The 21,473-nt window shown below is 40.5% G+C and overlaps 1 protein-coding gene across 4 annotated transcripts in view; it reads left to right on the top strand.

The window, feature by feature from the left end:
* tnpo1 (transportin 1) overlaps window positions 1–21,473 on the top strand; it is a 100,354-nt gene that overhangs the window by 25,554 nt on the left and 53,327 nt on the right. For all 4 annotated transcript variants that reach the window (XR_009513099.1, XM_059974591.1, XM_059974590.1 and 1 more), the window contains 2 exons: window positions 10,281–10,414; window positions 12,824–12,905. Coding sequence is in view for 3 of the 4 variants with exons in the window: in XM_059974591.1 (XP_059830574.1) it covers window positions 10,281–10,414; window positions 12,824–12,905 (216 nt within the window). In the remaining variant the exon portion in view is untranslated. The remainder of the gene's footprint in view (window positions 1–10,280; window positions 10,415–12,823; window positions 12,906–21,473) is intronic.

The raw sequence follows: 21,473 nt of genomic DNA, 5'->3' as shown, positions 1-21,473 counted from the left end.
CTCTTCCATTTTTTGCCATTCCCAACATTCTTTGCTCCAACCAGATTTACAAACTTGCTCTCTGCTCCACATAGATAAATACAGTACTGTTTTAGCGCCCTACTTTTATTGGTATGTGTGTATGTATGTGCATATGTGTGTGTGTGTGTTGTGTGTGTATGTATGTATATATATTAAAAAATATAAAAATGTGCGTGTATTTGGAGAATATAGAACAAGGTGTCTGTTTAAAAATAAGGTGTTATCAACTTAAGACAGGTGAAATGTATTTGTAAGCTTTGAGAGTTATTGAAACTATTACTCAAATGTTAGTGGAAGTTGTGTCTTTGAATATTTATGAGACAGAGGTAATCAAGTACTTAAACGAGGGTGAAAAGCTATTTGGGTGAATGGGAATGTGGGATTGAGTTGCAATCAAATCCACCTTCAGTGGCGGAGCAGATATGGGGGTTAAGATTTCTAATGTGTTCCTAGATTTTATGTTTCAGTACTGACGTTTCATTGATCAGTTTTATCTGATAGGAATACACAGAGTACTTGGTGCTTGGCTGCTGAACTGTTCCTTATGTGGTCTATCTCTGGACAGCTAAAATGACTGGAAGCTGTTGTGAAGTATTTTCTTTGTTGAAAGAGAATAATGTTCATTTTTGGTGCTGAAAGTTTTTGAGGCTGGGACTGTCATTTGGGGGATGAGATTGATCTAAATGTGTCACATATCACTTCAAATGATTTGAATGCACTTAGTCATGTTTCTGGAGTTACAGTTAGTGAACTCCACCTTCACTATAATAATAATAACTTGTGTTATGCAGTCTTTTTTTCATTTTAAATATGTGATCTGTGATAATTTATAGCATTATTGGACTCTTTTGGGGATTTCAAATGTTAAAACAGGAAAAATCAGTTTCACATTTTGCTAACAGAACCAAGATTGAATTCCATTAGTACAGACTGTTAAATCAGTTTGTAACACTGGAAAAACACTTCACATTGGGTATCTAATATTGAGGTACTGCTGCTACTTTTGTTAAGATTTTAAAATGTCAAAAGAAATCAAATTTAGAATGTCGGAAGAAATGCAGTTTTCCTGTTCAAATTTGGTGAGAAAATCACATAACAGCTGTTTTATAAATTACAAGGATGAATTTACCAGCACCAAATTTGTAAATATATAGCTACTGTCAGTGCAGGAACTGTAACAGGAATGAAAAGCCAGTAGTTTGAATAGGGTGATTTCAATTTTTATTAAGTAAAGCTTTTCACTGGTATAACATTTGTATATTGTAGCTACATAGCTTAGACATCCAGTAAGAGTAAACTTGCTGCGCTTTCTTCTTCCCCAAGGAAGAAAAAATTTTACAGTCAAATTTGTTTTGATGCAAATATAACAGTTGTGCTAATGATTTATACTAAGACTTTCGTTAATTTAAAAGCTTTTTTGAACTGATGTTGGAAGATGTTGGAGTTCATTATTAAAGATGAGAGTTCCATAAGACATAGGAGCAGAATTAGGCCATTTGGCCCATTGAGTCTGCTCTGCCATTCAGTCATGGCTGATCCTTTTTTCCCTTCCTCAGCTGCACTCCCTAGCTGCCTTCTCATAACCTTTGATGCCATGGCTAATAAAGAACTTGGCAATCTCTGCCTTAAATACACCCAATGATCTAGTCTCCACAGCTGCTGTGGTAACAAATTCCACAAATCCACCACCCCCTGGATAAAGACATTTCTCTACATTTGTTTTAAATGAATGTCTCTCTGTCCTGAGGCTGTGCCCTCTTGTCTTAGACTCCCCTGTCTAGGCCTTTTAATATTAAAAAGGCTGCAATGAGATCCTCCCACTCCATCCTTCTGAATTCCAGTGCGTACAGTGCCATCAAATGTTCCTCATATGATAACTTCATTCCGGAAATCATCCTTGTGAACCTCCTCTGAACCCTCTCTGATGCTAGCACATCTCTTAGATAAGGAGCCCAAAACTGTTCACAATACCCAAGGTGAGGCCTCAACATTGTTTTACAAAGGCTCAGCATCACATCCCTGCTAGACCTCTTGAAATGAATGCTAAACATTGCATTTGCCTTCCTCACCACTGACTCAACCTGCAAGTTAACCTTTAGACTTTAGTGTTCTGCACAAGCATTCCCATGTCCCTTTGCATCTCAGAGTTTTGGATTTTATCCCTGTTTATAAAATAGTCTGCACATTTATTTCTACTACCAAAGTGTGCGACCATACATTTCCCAACATCGTATTTCATTTGCCACTTTCTTGCCCATACTCCTAATCTAAGTCCTTCTATAGCTGCCTTGTTTCCTGAACATTACCTGCCCCTCCACCAATTTTCATTCCTTCTGCAAACTTGGCAACAAAGTCATCTATTCTGTCATCATTGTTATACAGCATAAAAAGAAGCAGCGCCAACACCACCAACAGGTTGATTAACTGCACTGTACTCCAGTGGATATTCAGTGACTTGGAAATTTTTTTGTATCTTGCTTATTTTGTTATTGCTTCTCAATAACCTTTCCACAGAGTTGCTGGAGAGTTCTTTTTGTCTTAATGGTGTTTTGCCAGGAAACTGACCCACCAGCAGTTGAACCTTCCAGAAACAGGTTTATTTTTACTACAATTAATTGAAACACCTTGACTGCACACAGTGATCTCCGTTTAACTGACTTCTGAAACCAAGTAGCCACATCAGTGATGACTTGGTATGTCATGTTAAAGGGGTTGTATACATATGCAATCAATTACTTTGTGATTTTTTTAATATATATACACTCTATCCTCGTTATATGTGGGGGATACGTTCCTCGCAGTCAATGCATAATGTGAATAATTATTTAAATGGAGAAAATAGGGATGCGTTCCAGAGGGCTTCCTAAATATGTTTTATATGTAGTTTATTCACATTTTCATACCAATACAACACAAAAGCAGTACCACAAGGCATATTCGTATGATATTTCATCAATTTAAGGTAATATTCAATGTAATAAATCATAGAAAGTTAACATACTAGGGTGTACAGTACTCACCAACAGTGGCAGGTGTGTTTGCTTCGGGAGATGAGTGGTGGTTGTGGTGATGTGCAGCTTTACGTGGATAAGATGTATGGATGGTTGTGGTTGTCAGGATCATATCAAGCACAGCAAGGGGTGAAGGAAGACTCACAGAACTCTTAGAACTGCCGACACCGGTTTGAAGAAAGTGGTGAGGGTTTGCTTGGCAGCAGTTTGTTTTTCAGCATAAATTTGCTTGTAGGGAAGAAGGGTTGATGGCAGAGAACAACTGAAATGCTGACTCCGTTCTAAACTTGGGTCCATGTCCATCGCTACTTGTGCCAAGTGTTCTGACTTCCACCATTCCCTCACCGTTGGTAACCTCCTGGGATTTTCAAATTCGTCTGTTGCTTGCAGCATCTGAGAGATAGTTCGCTGTTTAAAAAAAAAAATCATCACCTTGAATGTGGATCACACCTTGGTCGAGTGGTTGAATTAGCGATGTTGTGTTAGGCAGTAGGAAATGCAGTATTATGTTAGGATGAATGCTGTCCAAATGTTTAGGATGGGCTGGTGCATTGTCAAGCAACAGAAGAACTTTAAAGGCAAGATTCTGTTCCCGGCAGTAGCGTCTCAGGGCTGTGTTACCTCCACCTGATGTTGCGCTGTTTATAATTTACAACTTTTTATCAAGTGTTAAAGCGGTTCTCTGCCGCTCGGCTGATGGCCCAGGACATGACATCCGATGCTTAGGAGGCATAGTTAAATATTTCAAGCATAAAATCACTGTACTGTTGGTAAAACCAACAAAAGTTTAAGAGCACAAGATGGCGCATCCACACCTTGCCAAAATCAATGCGAGACTGGCAGGAGTGAGACTGTGAGGCAGGCGCACATGACTTGTACTGGCGGGAAAGCAGGGCTCTTCGCATATTGGATACATGTAAGAAGACATTGGTAGAAATAGGTTCCTCACATAACTCTGAATCCGCATAGTCTGAAGAGTTCTATAAAGAGGATATAGTGTATTTGTAATTAATCCAGATCACTTTGTGGAGATCTGTTTTCATTTTGACATTAGTATTTTTCTTTAGATCAGTGTCAAAAAAGCCAAAGTAAATCCAATCAATGTTGTAAAATAATGAAACATTAAAACTTCCAAAGGAGGTGAATATTTTTGTAGGCACTGTACACTGTTCCAGGTCAAGTCACTTTTATTGTCATTTCGACCATAACTGCTGGTACAGTACATAGTAACAATGAGACAACTTTTTTCAGGACCATGGTGTTACATGACACAGTACAAAAACTGTGAGACCTGAACTATGTTTAAAAAAAAAACAACAGCAACAAACATGGAGAAAGCTACAGTAGACTACAGACCTACACAGGACTGCGTATAGTGCACAAAACAGTGCAGGCATTACAATAAATAATAAACAGGACAATAGGGCAGTTAGTGTCAGTCCTGGGTATTGAGGAGTCTAATAGCTTGGGGGAAGAAACTGTTACATAGTCTGGTCGTGAGAGCCGGAATGCTTCGGAGCCTTTTCCCAGACAGCAGGAGGGAGAAGAGATTGTATGAGGGGTGCGTGGGGTCCTTCATAATGCTGTTTCCTTTGTGGATGCAGCGTGTAATGTAAATGTCCGTGATGGCGGGAAGAGGGACCCCTTCTCAGCTGACCTCACTATTTGCTGCAGGGTCTTGCGATCTGAGATGGTGCAATTTCCGAACCAGGCAGTGATGCAGCTGCTCAGGATGCTCTCAATACAACCTCTGTCGAATGTGATGAGGATGGGAGGTGGGAGATGGACTTTCCTCAGCCTTTGCAGAAGGTAGAGACGCTGCTGGGCTTTCTTTTCTATGGAGTTGGTGTTGAGGGACTGGGTGGGATTCTCCGCCAGGTGAACACCAAGAAATTTAGTGCTCTTAACGATCTCTACCAAGGAGCTGTCGATGTTCAGCGGGGAGTGTTTGCTCTGTGCCCTCCTGAAGTCAACAACCATCTCTTTTGTTTTGTTCACGTTCAGAGACAGGTTGTTGGCTCTGCACCAGTTCGTTAGCTGCTGCACCTCCTCTCTGTAAGCTGACTCATCGTTCTTGCTGATGAGTAGCTGACAAAAAAGCAGGCATAGCTGGGACCAATGCGAGTGCCCATGGCTACACCTTTTTGTTTGAAGGAATTTGGAGGAGCCAAAGGAGAAATTATCAAGAGTGAGGTCAAGTTCCACCAGAAGGAGGAGAGTGCTGTTGGAGGGGAACTGGTGTTCAGAAAGAAGCAGAGAGCTTTGAGGCCAAGATTATTGAATTCAGGACTATATGGTAATTGTTTAGGCCAGTTACTGTCACCCTTTAGGCACTAGAATGATGGTGACTGCCTTGAAGTCTGTAAGGACACTGGATCCATATATCTACATGAAATACCTGGCTACATCCTACAGTGCTATCTGAACTGTAACAAATGACTCATTTCCCAACTCCCAAAAGCGTTTTCACTTGCCATACTTTACATAATTGTTCCATCACTGTCATTGTTCAAAGCCCCAAACATCTTTTCATTTTGGACATTTAAACCAGGGCAGGACCTATGTCTTGCATTTTTATACAGTGAATAGCAGGACATTGGTGAGTGTTGGACTTGGGAATACAAGTGCTGAGTTTGCTGAAAGCAACATGTAAGTAGATAGGGTGGTGAAGGACTTTAACATGCTGGTCTTCATCAGTCAGGACATCAGATTTAGGAGTAGGGTCATTATGTTGCCGTTACACAGTCATTGGTAAAACGATACTTGGGAATATTGTGAGGTTTTGATCATCCTGTTATAGGAAGGACATGGTCAAGCTGGAGTGAATGCAGGAAAAAGAATAGAATGTTGCCTGGGCTAGAGGGCACAAGTTATAAAGCAAGAGGTTGGTCATTCTGGAATCATTATTCCTTGGACCTTAAGACAATGAGGTGATTTCATAGAAGTTTATAATATGACAAGGTGTATGGTTAAGGTGTACAGTCTTCTCCCCAGGCTGAAAAGTCCAAAACTGGAGGACACAGATACCTAGATAAGAGGTGAAATTTAAAAGAGACCTGATGGGCAACTTCTTCACAAACAGGAAAATGAATATCAGGAAGGAGGTGCCAGAGAAACTAATTTCAATGGGTACAATTGCAACACTTAAGATGGGTAGGATGGGTTTGGAAGATTATCAGATGAGCTTACTGTGATTGGCATGGACCAGTTGGGTTGAAAGGCCTATTTCCATGCTGTATTACTCTGATTCTACAGCACTGTGGGAATAACTGCAAAAAACAAGACTGAAGGTTCAAATGAATTCATCCCAGCTTTCAAAAGAGTAACTAGCAATGGCAAAAAAAAACTCTCTTCCTCAGTAACAACAAATGAATAACACCCAAGTTCCCAGAGGAACGTTTATTTGTAGAACAGTTGATACTAGTGGATAAGTGATTGAACAACATAAAGCTGTTACAAGGCTGAAAAAAAATCAGACCTACAACAACAAATGATGCTAAACAATACAAAGTTATATTCCTGATCAATCCAATCCCTATACACTTCCAACCCCCTTCAGGAAGGACTTGAAGCTCTCCAATTTTTTTTCTGGACAACTGACCTAATCAGTTGCCTCCACCACCATCTCCGGTCTGGTGGAATTTGTTCTCACCCTCAACAATTTCTCTTTTAGCTTCTCCACTTTCTCCAAATCCAAGGTGTAGCCATGGGCCTTGCTTGGGCACCAGGTAAACGTGCCTTTTCATCAGTTACATGGAACAGTCCATGTTCCAAGCCTACATTCCAAAACCTTTTCTCCACTGCACTGACAACTGCATTGGTGCTGAGCTTGTGACTTCCATCAATTTTACCTCCTGCCAGAAATAGACTATCCACTGACATCTTTTACAAACCTACTGACTTTCACAGTTATCTTGACTATTTTTCTTCCTGTCACTTGTAAACATGCTATTCCCTTCTCAATTCTTCTGTCTCTGCCACATTTGTTCTTGGGATGAGGCTTTCCTTTCTAAAACATCTATGATGTCCTTTTTTTTTTCAAAGAATGGTTCAATTTCCACTATCGTCAGCGCTCCCTTCACCCGCATCTCTCCATTTCCCATTTATCCTCCCGGGGCCTCCATATCCAGCATACCATTCTCTGTAATCTCTGCCACCTTCAATAGGATCCTACTGCTAAGCACATCTTCCTCTCTCTGCTTTCCATAGGAAGTGTTCTCTATCTGACTTCCTTTTCCAATTATCCCTCCCCATTGATCTCCCTTCTGGCACTTACCCTTACAAGCGTGACAAGTGCTACATCACCTCTCTCACCACCACTTGGGGTCCCTAACAGTCTTTCCAGGTGAAATGAAACTCCATCTATTAGTCTCCCAGGGTTTTTTATTGCATCCAGAGCACCCAGTGCTCTCTCCTCTACATCAGTGAGACCAACACAGACTAATGGACCGCTTTGTCGAATGTCTTTCCTCTGACCAATGCAAAAAGGCAGCCTCTCTCAGTAGCTACCTATTTCAATTTGACTTCACATTCCAATATGTATGTCCATGGCTACTTCTACTGCTAAGCTCAGACAAGAGAAGCAACAACTCGTATTCTGTCCGGTTAGCCTTCAACCTAATGGCATGAACATCAATTTCTCCAATATCTGGTAATTACTTCCTTTTCCCTCCTCTATTTTTCCAATCTCCATTCTGTGGATTGTCCTCGCTTTTTTCTCTTTGCCTCACTTGCGCATCACCTCCCTCTGGTTCCCTTCCTTTTTTTTCTCCTATTATCTGTCTTTTTATAGATTCCTTCTTCAGTCCTTTACCTCTTCCACCTAACATCTCTCAGCTTCTTACTTCATTCCAGCGCCCCACCCAAGCACCTTCCCCCTCACTGGGTCTCACCAATCACCTGCCAACTTGTACTCCTTTGCACCGCCCCCACCCCCCCCCCCCCCCAAGCTTTTTATCACCCCTTACTTTCCAAACTTAATGAAAGGTCTTGGCATGAAATCTCAACTGTTCATTCCCTTCCATAGATGCTGCTCAACCTGCTGAGTTCCTCCAGCCTTTTCTGTGTGTTAGGAATATGACATTTCAAGACTTTGTTTCACAATATAGCCCATGCAACATAAGTATTGAAAGTCGGCTTTATCTCTCGCCATTCATTTATATAGTTACAATAACTGCAGTTAAAAAAGATCCCGATTGAGATTATATTTAAAATTTTGAGTGTAAATATAAATAAATTAAAAATTGAACTCAGCTATCTAATGTTTGCAGATTTAAAGTCTTGGTTAATTATTTGTACTTATAGTGCAGGCAGCATTTGAATGATACCATTAATCTTGGCAATCAATACAAACGCAAAGAAACCTCAATCGCAAGAATCGCCAAATCAATTATGTCATTAATTTTTGATTTTTGAAGTTCCAAAGCTCTTTTCTTGCAAGTTCCTTAGGGATAATTATAAAAGGAATTCAAAAATTGAAACTTAATTTTGAAAATGATTTGACACACTAATAATACTTAAAAAAATTGATGCACAACTGCTTTGCAGTATTAGATAAAGCTTTAAAAATGCAATTCAAATAAATCCCTTTTCAACTTGTGCTGGAAACCTCAGTAGCCAAATATGACCTAAGCAGCAAAGTGGACCACAAGTCACAAGTCATAGGAGCAGACTTAGGCCACTCGGCCCATCAAATCTGTTCCACCATTCCATCTTGGCTGATTTATTATCCCCCCCTCTTCAACCTCATTCTCCTGCCTTCTACCTATAACCTTGGGCACCCTGATTAACCAAGAACCTGTCAACCTCTGTTTTAAATATATTCAATGACTTTGCCTCCACGGCTGTGCATTCCACAGGTTAACCATCCTCTGGCTAAAGGAATTCCTTCTCATCTCTGTTCTATATGGACTTCTCTCTCTCCTGAGGCTGTACCCTTTGGTCGTATGCTCACCCACTAAAGGAAACATGCTCGCCATACAGAAAGCTGGTAGAGAGTCTTGTCAAATGTTGCAAGAACAACAACCTGAGTTTCAATTTGGACAAGACAAAAGTTGTGATTGTGGAATTCAGGAAGGCTCAGATAGATCACACTCCATTGCACATCAATGGCTCTGCTGTGGAGAGAGTGAAGACCACAATCTAACTTGGACCCGCAACACCCCCTCACTAATCAAGAAGGCACAACAGCGCCTACACTTTCCGTGGAGATTTAGGTGTACCGTTCTAAGGACTTTCTACCATTGAATATGTCCTATCTGCCTACATCACAGTGGGGTATGGAAACTTGGTGTGTATAGACTCTACAGAGGATAGTAGAAACTGCTGAGAGGATCACCATGGTCTCCTCCCATCCCTAGTTTGTGACACTTACCAGGAGCTTTGCATCTCCAGCAGTGTTCAAGGCTTCCTTCATCATGCCAGTGGTTTCCTCTTCATTTTTATTTCTGTCAGCTATGCAAGTCACAGGTAGGAGACTCAAAAATACCATTGCACTCAGATGTAGAAGGACTTTTCATTGCTGTTTTCGTAGGGGTTTCATTTTACTAGTCAAGGTTAGCCCTGAGCTGAATCCTCGAACCTGGAGAACCTGTGGACAGCTCTTAGTCTGGCCTTTACTCTGCAACCTGTTTGGCATGGATGACCCTATCAAGAGCCAAAGCATAAAGCCCTGACTTCAGTAAACATTGCTCTCTGGATCATTGAGGTTTGCAAGCCTCCAAACCATGACAAGGTTGTGGTTCTCTTGGGTGGCTAATTGTAACATGCTAATTGTCAAACTCCTAATGAAGTATAGTCACTGTTGTTCCACCTTTATAATTATATCAGTGTGTTGGGCTCAGGATAGATCCTCAGAGATGTTGTCATCCAGGAACTTGAAACTCCTCACCCTTTCCCATTCTGATCTCTTGCTTGATAAGAACTGTTGTGTTTTCCCCTTCATCTTTTCCTTTCTGAAGTCCACAATCAGTATGTTCATCCATGGTATTAGGGATTCTGTTAGAATTCATTTGTTTTTTTTTTCGTTTCTACTGTTTCAATGCCTTTTACATGCTCACGCAAAGTTTTTCTTTTGAGCGCAGTCGTAATGCTACACTAATCAGCATAACTGGCAATCCTGGGTATACCTGTAACAAGTAGTTTGCTGAAAATGAAACCACAGAGGTTTTTCTCTTTTATTGTGTTTACTGAATGCCAGGAATATAATTTCAGTTGATTACTTATTATACTGTTTCCATCTCTTTTCAGGGGGCTTTTGGTGCTCTTCAGAAGATATGTGAAGATTCTGCTGAGATTTTAGACAGTGATATCTTGGACAGGCCACTCAATGTCATGATTCCTAAATTTCTGCAGTTTTTTAAACATAGCAGTTCCAAGATAAGGCAAGTTCAATTTGTGTTATTGGTATTTTGGGGTATTTTTGGAATTCAACACTCTAAACATGGGTGACACAATGAAGTTAGAGTTGGTGCGGCTCTCTTACAAGTACTCCAGTGTGGGTTCAGTGCTGACCTGATCATGTGAAGCTTCCATTTTCCCTTTGGCCTTGTGATTTTTCTGAACCTTTTCTGATTTCCTTCCATATCTATAAAGATGCATTAATTGTCCAGTTAACTAATGTAAGTTTATTTGGATGGTGAGTGATAGAATCAAAGAGAGTTGATGGTGTTAATAGGTATATGGGAGAGACAATGTTAAAGGAAAATAGGTTGGAAATACGGCATTGATGAGATGCAGCTCAAGATAGCATGGACTGGATGTACTGAATGGTCTTTTCCTATGTTGCCTGAGTGCTTTCTAGATGTAACGATATTGCAGTGCTCCGTGGTTTAATAAGTCGCTAGAAAAATTTGTAAGCAGATTTTCTTAGTTCAATTTTGTTGTCAATCTTGGATGGTCCTATTTCTTAAATGAGATCTGGCATAAAAGTGAAGACGTTGCCAAAAAGGCAATGAAACAGTTGACCCAAAATTTTAAAATCTGATTGTGAAAAGCTTGATCTTAGATCCATCTAACAGAATCATGGTGACCTCAATTTTCAGAATTTTAAAATCAGCATGTTATAAGGAATATTCATGAGATCTTATTAAACATAACAAACCTTGTCACACTAGCTGTGTTATGGTTAAAATACTTGGGAATTTTTCAGAAATGTATAGCTGTGTTTGAAAGATTTTTTTTGTAATCTCAACCTTTTGCACGTTTCTCAATGAGCCATCCATTTGTAACATTTTGTTATAGATGGAACAGTCTTAACGATAAATTTTTTACACATGTGCTATGCTGAGATAAAATGCTGAAATGTATTTAATAGAAGGGAGGAAGAGGAGACAAGAAGAAATCCCAGTACTAGTCTTGATGGGTTCTTCTGTTCACACATGAAGTGGAAATGAGAATTAACATGGAATGACATCTTCTCAGATATTTTGGTTTTAAGATTGTGGCCTTCTGTCTTCCATTTGGTGTGCCATTGTTCCTGATCTGTTGTGTCCCTCTAATAGGTAGCTTTTCCTCCACTTGAAGATTGAAAGATCAGAATTATAAATGTGTTACATTTATTTCAATGCACACAACTTTAGTTCAATCTTTTCAAACTTTGGGGTATAATAAATGTTGTTGTCAAATTTGTATGTAAAAAGGTGGCTTGTCCTGTAACTTGTCCTATGCTTCATATTCGGTTTTATAAGGAACTTTCTATATTGTTTTAAGCAATTGGTCTCCAATAAATATTCTTTCATTCTGGGGAAGAAATCCCAATGAAACAAAATTATATTTGAAAATCCAGTGTAATACTTTAACATTGAGCATTTCAGTACTAAGTTTAGTCCATACCTTTGAATACATTTAGCTTACAATTCCTTTTCATTGAAATGTCTAATTTGCACAGTCTGTGAATTGTTTCTGCTGACAGCACTTGATAACAATAACTTGGTATTGTTATTATGCTGATTGAACTGTATTTTCTAGCCAAATTGAGTAGTCTCTTTGCTCAAACAAGTTATTTTGCACTGTTGAGCATGCTTTATGCTGGAGTAATTATTGTACTTCAACAACCTCAAAAATCAGCATTTTGTATTTCTGCCAGTGTTATAAGCAATTTAAATATTAGAGCATCCTCTAGTGGTAGAAATTTGATGTTGTAACTTCCCAGTTATCTATCTTCACACAGCTTTAAAATGCAGCTTCCATGATGTATCTGTAGCAAAATCTAGATAATTTAAGTCCAAAAGACACAGGAGCAAAATCAGGCTGTTGGACTTGCTAAGTCTGCTGTACCAATTGATCATGGCTGATTTATTTTTTTCTCTCAATCCCATTCTTTTACCTTCTTGATGGCCTAACAAATCAATAACTTCTCAGCCTCTGCTTTAAATATACTGAATGTTGTTGCAATGAATTCCACAGATTTTGCACCCTCTGGGTACAAAAATTTCTGCTCATCTCTGTTCTGAATAGATTTGCTTTCATTCTGAAGCTGTTCCCTCTGATCATTTCATTTGCTGCAAATGGAATTTTGTGGTTTTTGTACATTGATCGTTTTTACAAAATAGACTAGCTGTGAATAATTTGGTAGCTTTGGCATTTTGATATGCTTTCTGGTTCTTTGTCTTCTAGTTAGCATTTATTTTGGGATTACTTGTGATTTAAATTGATAACTAGTTTTTCAAAGAGTTATAATGGAGTTTTAGAATTCTTTAACATTGCATGACAACAAGCGGTTTGTAATCTTAACAAAATCAAAACTGAACTGGAAAACGTTCTGTTATTAAAATGATATGTATATCTTTTAGGTCTCATGCTGTTGCCTGTGTAAACCAGTTCATTATCAGTAGAACTCAAGCTTTGATGTTGCATATCGACTCTTTCATTGAGGTATGTTTATCTTTTCTCTGGGGAAAATGATGGTCATGTCCCAATCTTTATTTTTAAAAGGTGAATGACTTCTGAAATTTTACAGTTACTCTCTGGCACAACCTTTCTAAATTATAATTTCTTTTAATATTTTAATTTGTGAATTAAATAATGACTAATGTGATAACTTTTGAAGAGCATAAAGAAATTGACAGCTGGTTCAGATATTCTGTCTCTTTTGCATTTAAAGGTTAATATGATTTTTTTTACCTCCCAAATATACAATTATCTTTGATTATACTATTGTTAAGAGTCTAAAATATTTACTGCTAAAATTTGTCATCAGAAGATTTGTGGCTAATTTCTAAGTATATTGCTTTATTAATATTTAGAAGTAGATGGAATGACAGTGCAATGTTCAAATCCCCATGCAGTGTGTAAAGTGAAAGCTAGGTTTTAAGACTTAAATATAAATGAGGTTGCAGAAGGCGTTCTTGTAATCTCAAACAACTTTAATAATTGTAAGCCATTAGATGTGCTGTAAATTAACAGTTTTTTGAATAATGCCTTTCTCTTTGATAACTCTAACTTTGTTTTGAAATATCTTGTTCATTGTGTGTCTGCATGTGGTTATCCTAATTTTATGTGACAAATCTGTAGCTCAATCATTGTAAAGGAATTCTAGGGAATAACTTTGTTTATTTCTTTGTCTGATAGTACTTGGTGTTGATCTGTTTGAATTTGAGTTGTCATTGTGTTTTAATTGACCTGTCTAGGAAAAATTAGACATTTGTGATCGCTGGCAAATGTAAGTAAAATGGAAAATATATACTTTTTTAGGGCTTCAAAAATTGTAAACTCCAAAACTGTATTGAGATAGAATATGTCGGGAGAATAGTGATGGAATAGAAATACACAATAGAGGGGAATAAATTAGATTCCATTTTCTCTTATCCCTTACTGTCCGTAGCAAATAGAAGGTGAACTTATCCAGTTCTGATGAGATGTCATTGATCTGAAACAGTTTGTAATCTGTTGACTATTTTCAGCTTATTCTTTATGCTTGTAAAGGCATTGGTTGCTAATTCATCCCTCTTTTGACAAGATGGAACTTTTTTGCTGGATCCATTGTTTATTCAGAGCAGGAGTTTCTAGATGTAGCTGGCATTATTTGAATTCATTGTCCTTGGACTGAATGGCTTGCTCATTCATTATGAAGAGCATTTGAGAATCAATCATGTCAGTGACTCTGAAGTTGCATGCAAGCTAGATGAGATTCATGACAATCCAGTGGTTCTATGGTCATCTTTAATGACAGTTTTTTAATTCCATAATAATTTCTAGATTAGTAACTAAATTTAATTTCTGCAGCTGCTATGGTGAGATTTGATTATTAGTCTCTGCATTGTTATTTTAGTGCTCTAGGTTATTAGTTCGGCAATTCAACAGTTTCACCCTTCCTGTATCCTTAAGTCTTTCAGATGGTTCTTGTATCGTGGAATTTATTTCTTCCTACCTTGCTGTGTTCTTTCTCCCTGTTTGTTCATTCTCTACCTTTGAACTTTCTACTTCCTGGGTAGTGCCAGTTGATGAACACTTTAGGTCCAATGACCACAATCTTATTAGCTTTAAAGTAGTAATGGTGTGCGGGGCGGGGTGGGGGGGTGGAGGGAATAGAGCAGATCCACATATTAAAGTCCTAAAATGGAGCAGGGCCAACTTTAATGACATTTGACATCATCTAGCTGGGGTTAACTGTGGGGCTTTATTTAACAGGAAGTAAGAGTCCAAGAGCAGCATGTGCTGTTGGGTTAAAGGATAGACCTACCACGTTCAATGAACCCTGGCTGATGAGAGATATCAACTCTTTGGTCAGGAAAAAGAAGGAAAAGTTCATCACTTTTCAGTAGCTGGGTACAGATAAATTCCTGGATAAAATGCTTAGGAGGGAAATCCGGAGGGCGTGAGATGCATTTGGCAGGCAGGATAAAGATGATCCCAAGAGGTTCTTAATTTATATTAACAGTTTAAAAAGGTGACCAGGGAGAGACTCGGTTCTCTTTAAAGACCATTAAGGCCTCCTATGTGTGGAGCTCCAGGAGATGGCCAATATTTTTAATGTCTACCTGTCCCTCCACCAATCTTCATATCATCTGAAAACTTGGCATCAAAGCCATCTATTCCATCATTTCTCCTAATCTTAAGTGGAAAGAGCCTACTTACATTTACTCTGTCTGTACCCCTCATAATTTTGTAAACCTCTATCAAACCCCCCTCATTCTTCTACACTCCAAGGAATAAAGTCCTAACCTGTTCAATCTTTCCCTGTAACTCAACTCCTGAAGACCCGGCAACATCCTAGTAACTCTTCTCTGCAACATGCACAGCACGCTGGAGGAACTCAGCATGTCGGGCAGCATCCCTGGAAACAAACAGTTAATGTTTCGGGTGGAAACCCTTTGTCAGGACTGAAGAGGGAGGGGGCAGGCGTCCTATAAAGAAGGTGGAGGGAGGTTGGGAAGGAAAGGCTGGTGGGTGCCAGGTGAAAAACCAGTAAGGGGAAAGATCAAGGAGTGCGGGAGGGGATAGGCAGGAAAGGTGAAGGAATGTAAGGGGAAAGCTCTATGGGTAGTAGAAGGAGGCGGAACCATGAGGGAGGTGATAGGCAGCTGGAGGAGGAGGCAGAGTGAAACTGGGATGGGGGAAGGGAGGGGGACGAAATTACCAGAAGTTGGAGAATTCAGCATTCATGCCAAGGGGCTGGAGACTACTCAGATGGTATATGAAGTGTTGCTCCTCCAACCTGAGTTTGGCCTGATCATGGCAGTAGAGGAGGCCATGTATGGACATATCTGAATGGGAATGTGAGGCAGAGCTGAAGTGGGTGGAAACTGGGAGATCCTCTCTGTTGTGGTGGATGGAGCGGAGGTGCTCGACGAAGCGGTCCCCCAATCTGCGTCGGGTCTCGCTGGTGTAGAGGAGGCCACACTGGATGCAATGGATAACAGACTCGCAAGTGAAGTGTTACCTCACCTGGAAGGACTGTTTGGGGCCCTGAATTGTGTAAGAGAGGAGCTGAAGGGACAGGTGTAGCACTTATGCTTGCAGGGATAAGTGCCAGGTGGGAGATCTGTGGGGAGCGACACATGGACCAGGGAGTCATGGAGGCAATGATCCCCGCAGAAAGCGGAAAGGGGTAGAGGGGGAAAGATGTGCTTAGTGGTGGGGTCCTGTTGAAGGTGTTGGAAGTTGCGGATGATGTGCTAGATCCGGAGGCTGGTGGGGTGGTAGGTGAGGACAAGGGGAACTCTGTCCCTGTTGTGGTGTTGGGAGCATGGGGTGAGGGCTGAAGTGTGGGAAAATGGAGGAGATGCGGGTGAGGGCATCACTGATGATGGCAAAAGGGAAACCAAGGTCCTTGAAGAAAGAGGACATTTGAGATGTTCTGGAACAGAAAGCCTCATCCTAGGAGCAGATGCAGCAGAGACAGAGGAACTGGGAATAGGGAATAGCATTTTTGCATGTGGCAGGGTTGGAAGAGGTATAGTCAAAGTAGTTATGTAGTCGTCAGTGTAGTGAAGGAAAAGTTGGGGAGCAGTACCAGTATAGGTTTGGAGCATAGACTGTTCTACATAACCAACAAAGAGGCAGGCATAGCTGGGGCCCATGCAAGTGCCCATAGCTACATCCTTGGTCTGAAGAAAGTGAGAAGAGCCAAAAGAGAAGTTAAGTGTGTGAACCAGTTCTGCCAGCCAAAGGAGTGTGGTGGTGGGGAACTGGTGAGGTCTATTGTCCAGAAAGTAGTGGAGGGCTTTGAGGCCTTCTTGATGGGGAATGGAAGTGTATAGGAGATCCATAGTGAAAATGAAGCAATCGGGACTGGGGAACTGAAAGTTATTGAAGAGGTGGAGGGCATGGGATGTATCCCAGATGTAGGTGGGAAGGAACTGAACTATGGGTGACAAAATGGAGTCCAGGTGGGCAGGTACAAGTTTGGTGGGATAGGAGCAAGCCGAAACTATGGGTCTCTCAGGACAGTCAGGCTTGTAGATCTTGGGGAGGAGGTAAAACCGAGCAGTGCGGGGTGTGGGAATTATGAGTTTTTTGGCTGAGGATGGAAGGTCTCCGGAGTTAACAAGGGCAGCAGTGGTACTGCCTATCACCTCCCTCATGGTTCTGCCTCCTGCTACTACCCATAGTGCTTTCCCCTTACATTCCTACTGCACCATTCCTGCCTATCCCCTCCCCCACCCCTTGATCTTTTCCCTTACTGGTTTTTCACTTGGCACCTACCAGCCTTCTCCTAACCACCCTCCCCCCACCCCCCCCCCCCCCCCCCAGCTTCTTTATAGGGCCCCTGCCTCCTCCCTCTTCAGTCCTGACAAAGGGTCTCGGCCCAAAACGTTGACTGTTTGTTTCCATGGTTGCTGCCCGACCTGCTGAGTTCCTCCAGCGTGTTGGGCGTGTTGCTGAGCATCTGCAGAGTATTTTGTGTTTATAAATCTTCTCTGCACTCTTTCAATCTTACTGATATCCTTTCTATATATGTGACCAGGAATGTACACAATATTCCAAATTCCCAGATCCCTTTGTTCCTCCGCACTCCTCAGTGCCCTACCATTTACTGTGCATGTTCTATCTTGATTTGTCCTTCCAAAATGCAACACCCCACACTTGTCTGCATTGAATTCTATCTGCCAACCAGAAAAGGATCCTTTTATTCCCTCTCGCTGCCTCTTACCAATCGACCAAAGTTCTAACCATGTTTGTAACTTTCGTGTAACACCATAGGCTCTTAACTTGGTAAGCAGCCTCATATGTGGCACCTTATCAAACGCCTTCTGAAAGTCCAAATGTATAACATCTACTGCATCCCCTTTATCAATGCTACTTGCAATCTCCTCGGAGAATTCCAACAGGTTTGTCAGGCAGGATTTTCCCTGAAGGAAACCATGCTGACTTTGTACTGTCTGTCCTGTGTCACCAAGTACTCCATCACCTCATCCTTAACAATTGACTCTAACATCTTCCCAACCACTGAATTTGGGCTAACTGGTCTATAATTTCCTTTCTGCTGCCTTCCTCCTTTCTTAAAGAGTGGAGTAACATCTGCAATTTTCCGGTCCTCTGGCACCATGCCAGAGTCCAATGATTTTTGAAAGATCATTTCTAATGCTACCTCTTTCAGAACCCTAGAGTGCAGTTCATCAGGTCCGGGTGACTTGTGTACCTTTTAGATTTTTAAGCTTTTTAAGGACCTTCTCTCTTGTAACAGTAACTGCACCCACTTCTCTTCCTTCATACACTGCAGGGGTGCTGCCAGTGTCTTCCACAGTGAGGACTGATGCAAAATACTTCTTTAGTTCAGCAGTTATCTCCTTGTCCCCCATCATTATTTCTCCTGCCTCATTTTCTAGTGGTCCTATATCCACCCTCATTTCTTTTATTTTTAGTGCACTTGGAAAAAACTTTTACTATCCACTTTGATATTATTTGCTAGCTTTCTTTCATATTTTCTTTTCCTTTCTAATGATTTCTTTTTGTTGTTCTTTGTAGATTTTTAAAATCTTACCAATCCTCTATCTTCCCACTAATTTTTGCTTTGTTGTATGCCTTTTTTTTTGCTCTTACAATAGCTTTGACTTCCTTTGTCAGCCATGGTTGTACTATTTATTGTTTATAAGGCACTGATGACACCTCACCTTGAGTACTGTGAACAGTTTTGTGCTCCATGTCTAAGAAAAGATGTGCTGCCATTGGAGAGGGTCCAGAGGAGGTTCACAAGAATGATTCCAGAAATGAAAGGGTTATTTTACGAGGACCATTTGATAGCTCTGGGTCTGTACTGGCTGGAATTTAGAGGATGAGGGGGATCTCTCTGAAACCTTTCGAATGTTGAAAGACCTAGACAGAGTAGATGTGGAAACAATGTTTCCCATGGTGGGGGAGTCTAGGACAAGAGGACACAGCTTCAGGATAGAGGGCCATCCATTTAAAACAGATGTGGAGAAATTTCTGTAGCCAGAGGGTGGTGAATTTGTGGAATTTGTTACCACCATAAGCAGCTGTGGAGGTCAGGTTGTTGGGAGTATTCAAAGCAGAGCTGATAGGTTCTTGATTGGACATGGCATCAGAGGTTATGGGGAGTGGGGCTGAGGAGGTTTAAAAAAAAAGGATCAGCCATGATTGAATTGTGGAGCAGACTGATGGGCCAAATGGCCTAATGCTGTTCCTATGTCTTGTAGTCTAAAATAAGAGTTGGGGGGGTATTTAATGAGAACAAATTGAGGAAGAGCAACCAGGAGGTGCAATAGCATGTAAGGGGCATTAGAGGAGGTACTTGGAGGGCAAGGGCTTGGATGGTTATGGGGTGAACCTAGGTTGCTGCGACTAGCAGAGAGTCCCATGATTAGAATGGACTGATAGGGCTGCAGGGCCTGTTTCTGTGCTGTACCCTCTGCTGCTTTTGAGTTTCCAGATTCCTGGTCTGGTCAGGCTTTTACAGCACATTCGTACTACCTCTGACACTTCCATCCCACACTAAGATGGCCGGAGGCTTCTTTGTTTTTCCATGAACAAATGCTCAATCATTCTGCTCCTCCGCCATTCTCTTTCACTTGGCTGAACTAGTTCTTGGTTTGAACAATTCATCCTTTAGCTCCACTCACTTAGAATTATAGAATTGTACAACATAGAAATAGGCGCTTCATCCCACCATGATTATTTGAACAGGTTGCCTATCTGTATTAATTTCTTTTGTCTACATTAATTCCATATGCCTCAATGTCTGTTCATTAAAACATCTCTCCAGATGTCTCTTAAGAGTCATTACTGTACTTATTCCAACAATTAATCTAGGTACCTCTACCACTCCAAATTTTATATTCCTCTCTTATGACAGCTTTCATCCTGCTTTACCTCAAGGAAAACAGATACATTCCATCCAATCTTTCCATATAGTGCAAACATTCCAACCCATGCATCATCCTTGTAAATCTTTTCTACGTTGTATTTTGGCCCTTTTGATGGAGGTCTTCCATGCTGCAGCTGAGTAGGCAGCCCTAAGTTTTGGGTCCAGTGAGGACGAAACAAAATATTGGGTAGTATACAGTTTGAAAGGGAGTATGTAAATAATTCTGTTGCGCACAGTTAAAGCCCTTGTCATGTTACAAGTTTGTAAGTAGGTTATGAGTAGGCTTTTGTGTGTAAGGCGAGTTGCTTATTGCAGAATATTTAGCCTTTGATTTGCCCTGATCCACAAAATTTGTGTAGTTGATCCTGTTTCTGATCAGTGTGTGTGATGGCTGTACTATTGAATGTCAGAGGTAAGTGGTTGAACACTTTGATGGAGAGGTCTAACTCTTCTATGGCATGTATCTTTACTGCTTACCATGCCTGAATGTTGTCAGTTTTGCTGTATGGCATTATGGACTAGTTAAGTTGCTGGGAAATTACAAATGAACTGAACATTGTGCTATCATCAGTGTATATCAGCAATTCTGACATTGTAATGAAAGAATGTCATTCATAAAGCGGTTGAAGATGGTTGTGTTTATGAAGAGGGGAGATGAGGAGCTCATGCTGTGATGCCCTGACAGCTAGGTTGATTGCTTACAGTTAATGGCAATCATTCTTTTGTATGTGATATGATTCCAATCATTGTATGCCCTTGTTATGTGTTGCCTTTAGTTTTATGAGGTTATTTTGATGCCACATTTGTTCAAATATTGACTGATGTCAAGAACAGTCACTCTGTATTTGTTTGGAAATTCAACCCTTCGGTCAATGTTTTGTCCATGACTGAGATGTAGTTTGTTCCTGAGTGAAAGGCAAACCATTCACTCATTGGTGATCAGGTTATTGGTGACTAAATATAATTTTGTTAGAACTGTCAATGACAACTTGCATCAAAAGTATATTGGATAGTAATCAATTAAATTGGATCTGTCCTTGGAAATGGAAGATGCAGTACTGGGGCAATTTTCCAAGTGGCTGGTTTAGATGCTGATGTCTAACTACTGAAAATTCTTGGTTAGCTCTGGCGTGCATGTCTTCAGATTAGTTTCAATGATGATCTTGAAAGGATGCTGATTGAATGTGGTTGTGTAAGTTTCACCCTTTGTGCACTGGTCAAGTCTACCATTGCAGTCATGGGCAGGTGCATTGATCACAAATAGATCAAGGACATGGGCTCATTTTCCGTCTCTTCCTGGATGCTGTCTAGCCTGCTCATTATTTCCCTTTTATTACAGATTTCTGGTGACTGCTATGTTCTTTCTCAGCTTCACCATTGTAATTTTTCTCATCTTGGTCTTCACAACCTGTCATCTGGTACAAACCATTTGCATCATGGTCTCTTGGTCTTCAGTCTACATTAAACATTCACTTTGTTCCCTTTTCTATACAATTTGCAACATATTTTCTAACTTGGCCTGGTTGAGATGAAAGGTCATCAACTGAAACAATAATACAGTTTCTTTCTTCGTAGAGCCGCATTATTTTCTTTCTAGAAACATTCCTCCGAACTTGTGTAGATACATAAAAGTCAATACTTCATCCCAACTGCAAATTGGAATGTGGAATTAATAT

Source organism: Hypanus sabinus, chromosome 7 (genome assembly GCF_030144855.1).
Source record: "Hypanus sabinus isolate sHypSab1 chromosome 7, sHypSab1.hap1, whole genome shotgun sequence".
NCBI lineage: Eukaryota > Metazoa > Chordata > Chondrichthyes > Myliobatiformes > Dasyatidae > Hypanus > Hypanus sabinus.
Note: the sequence above shows the minus strand (reverse complement) of the source record. Positions and strands in the feature narration are given on the sequence as shown.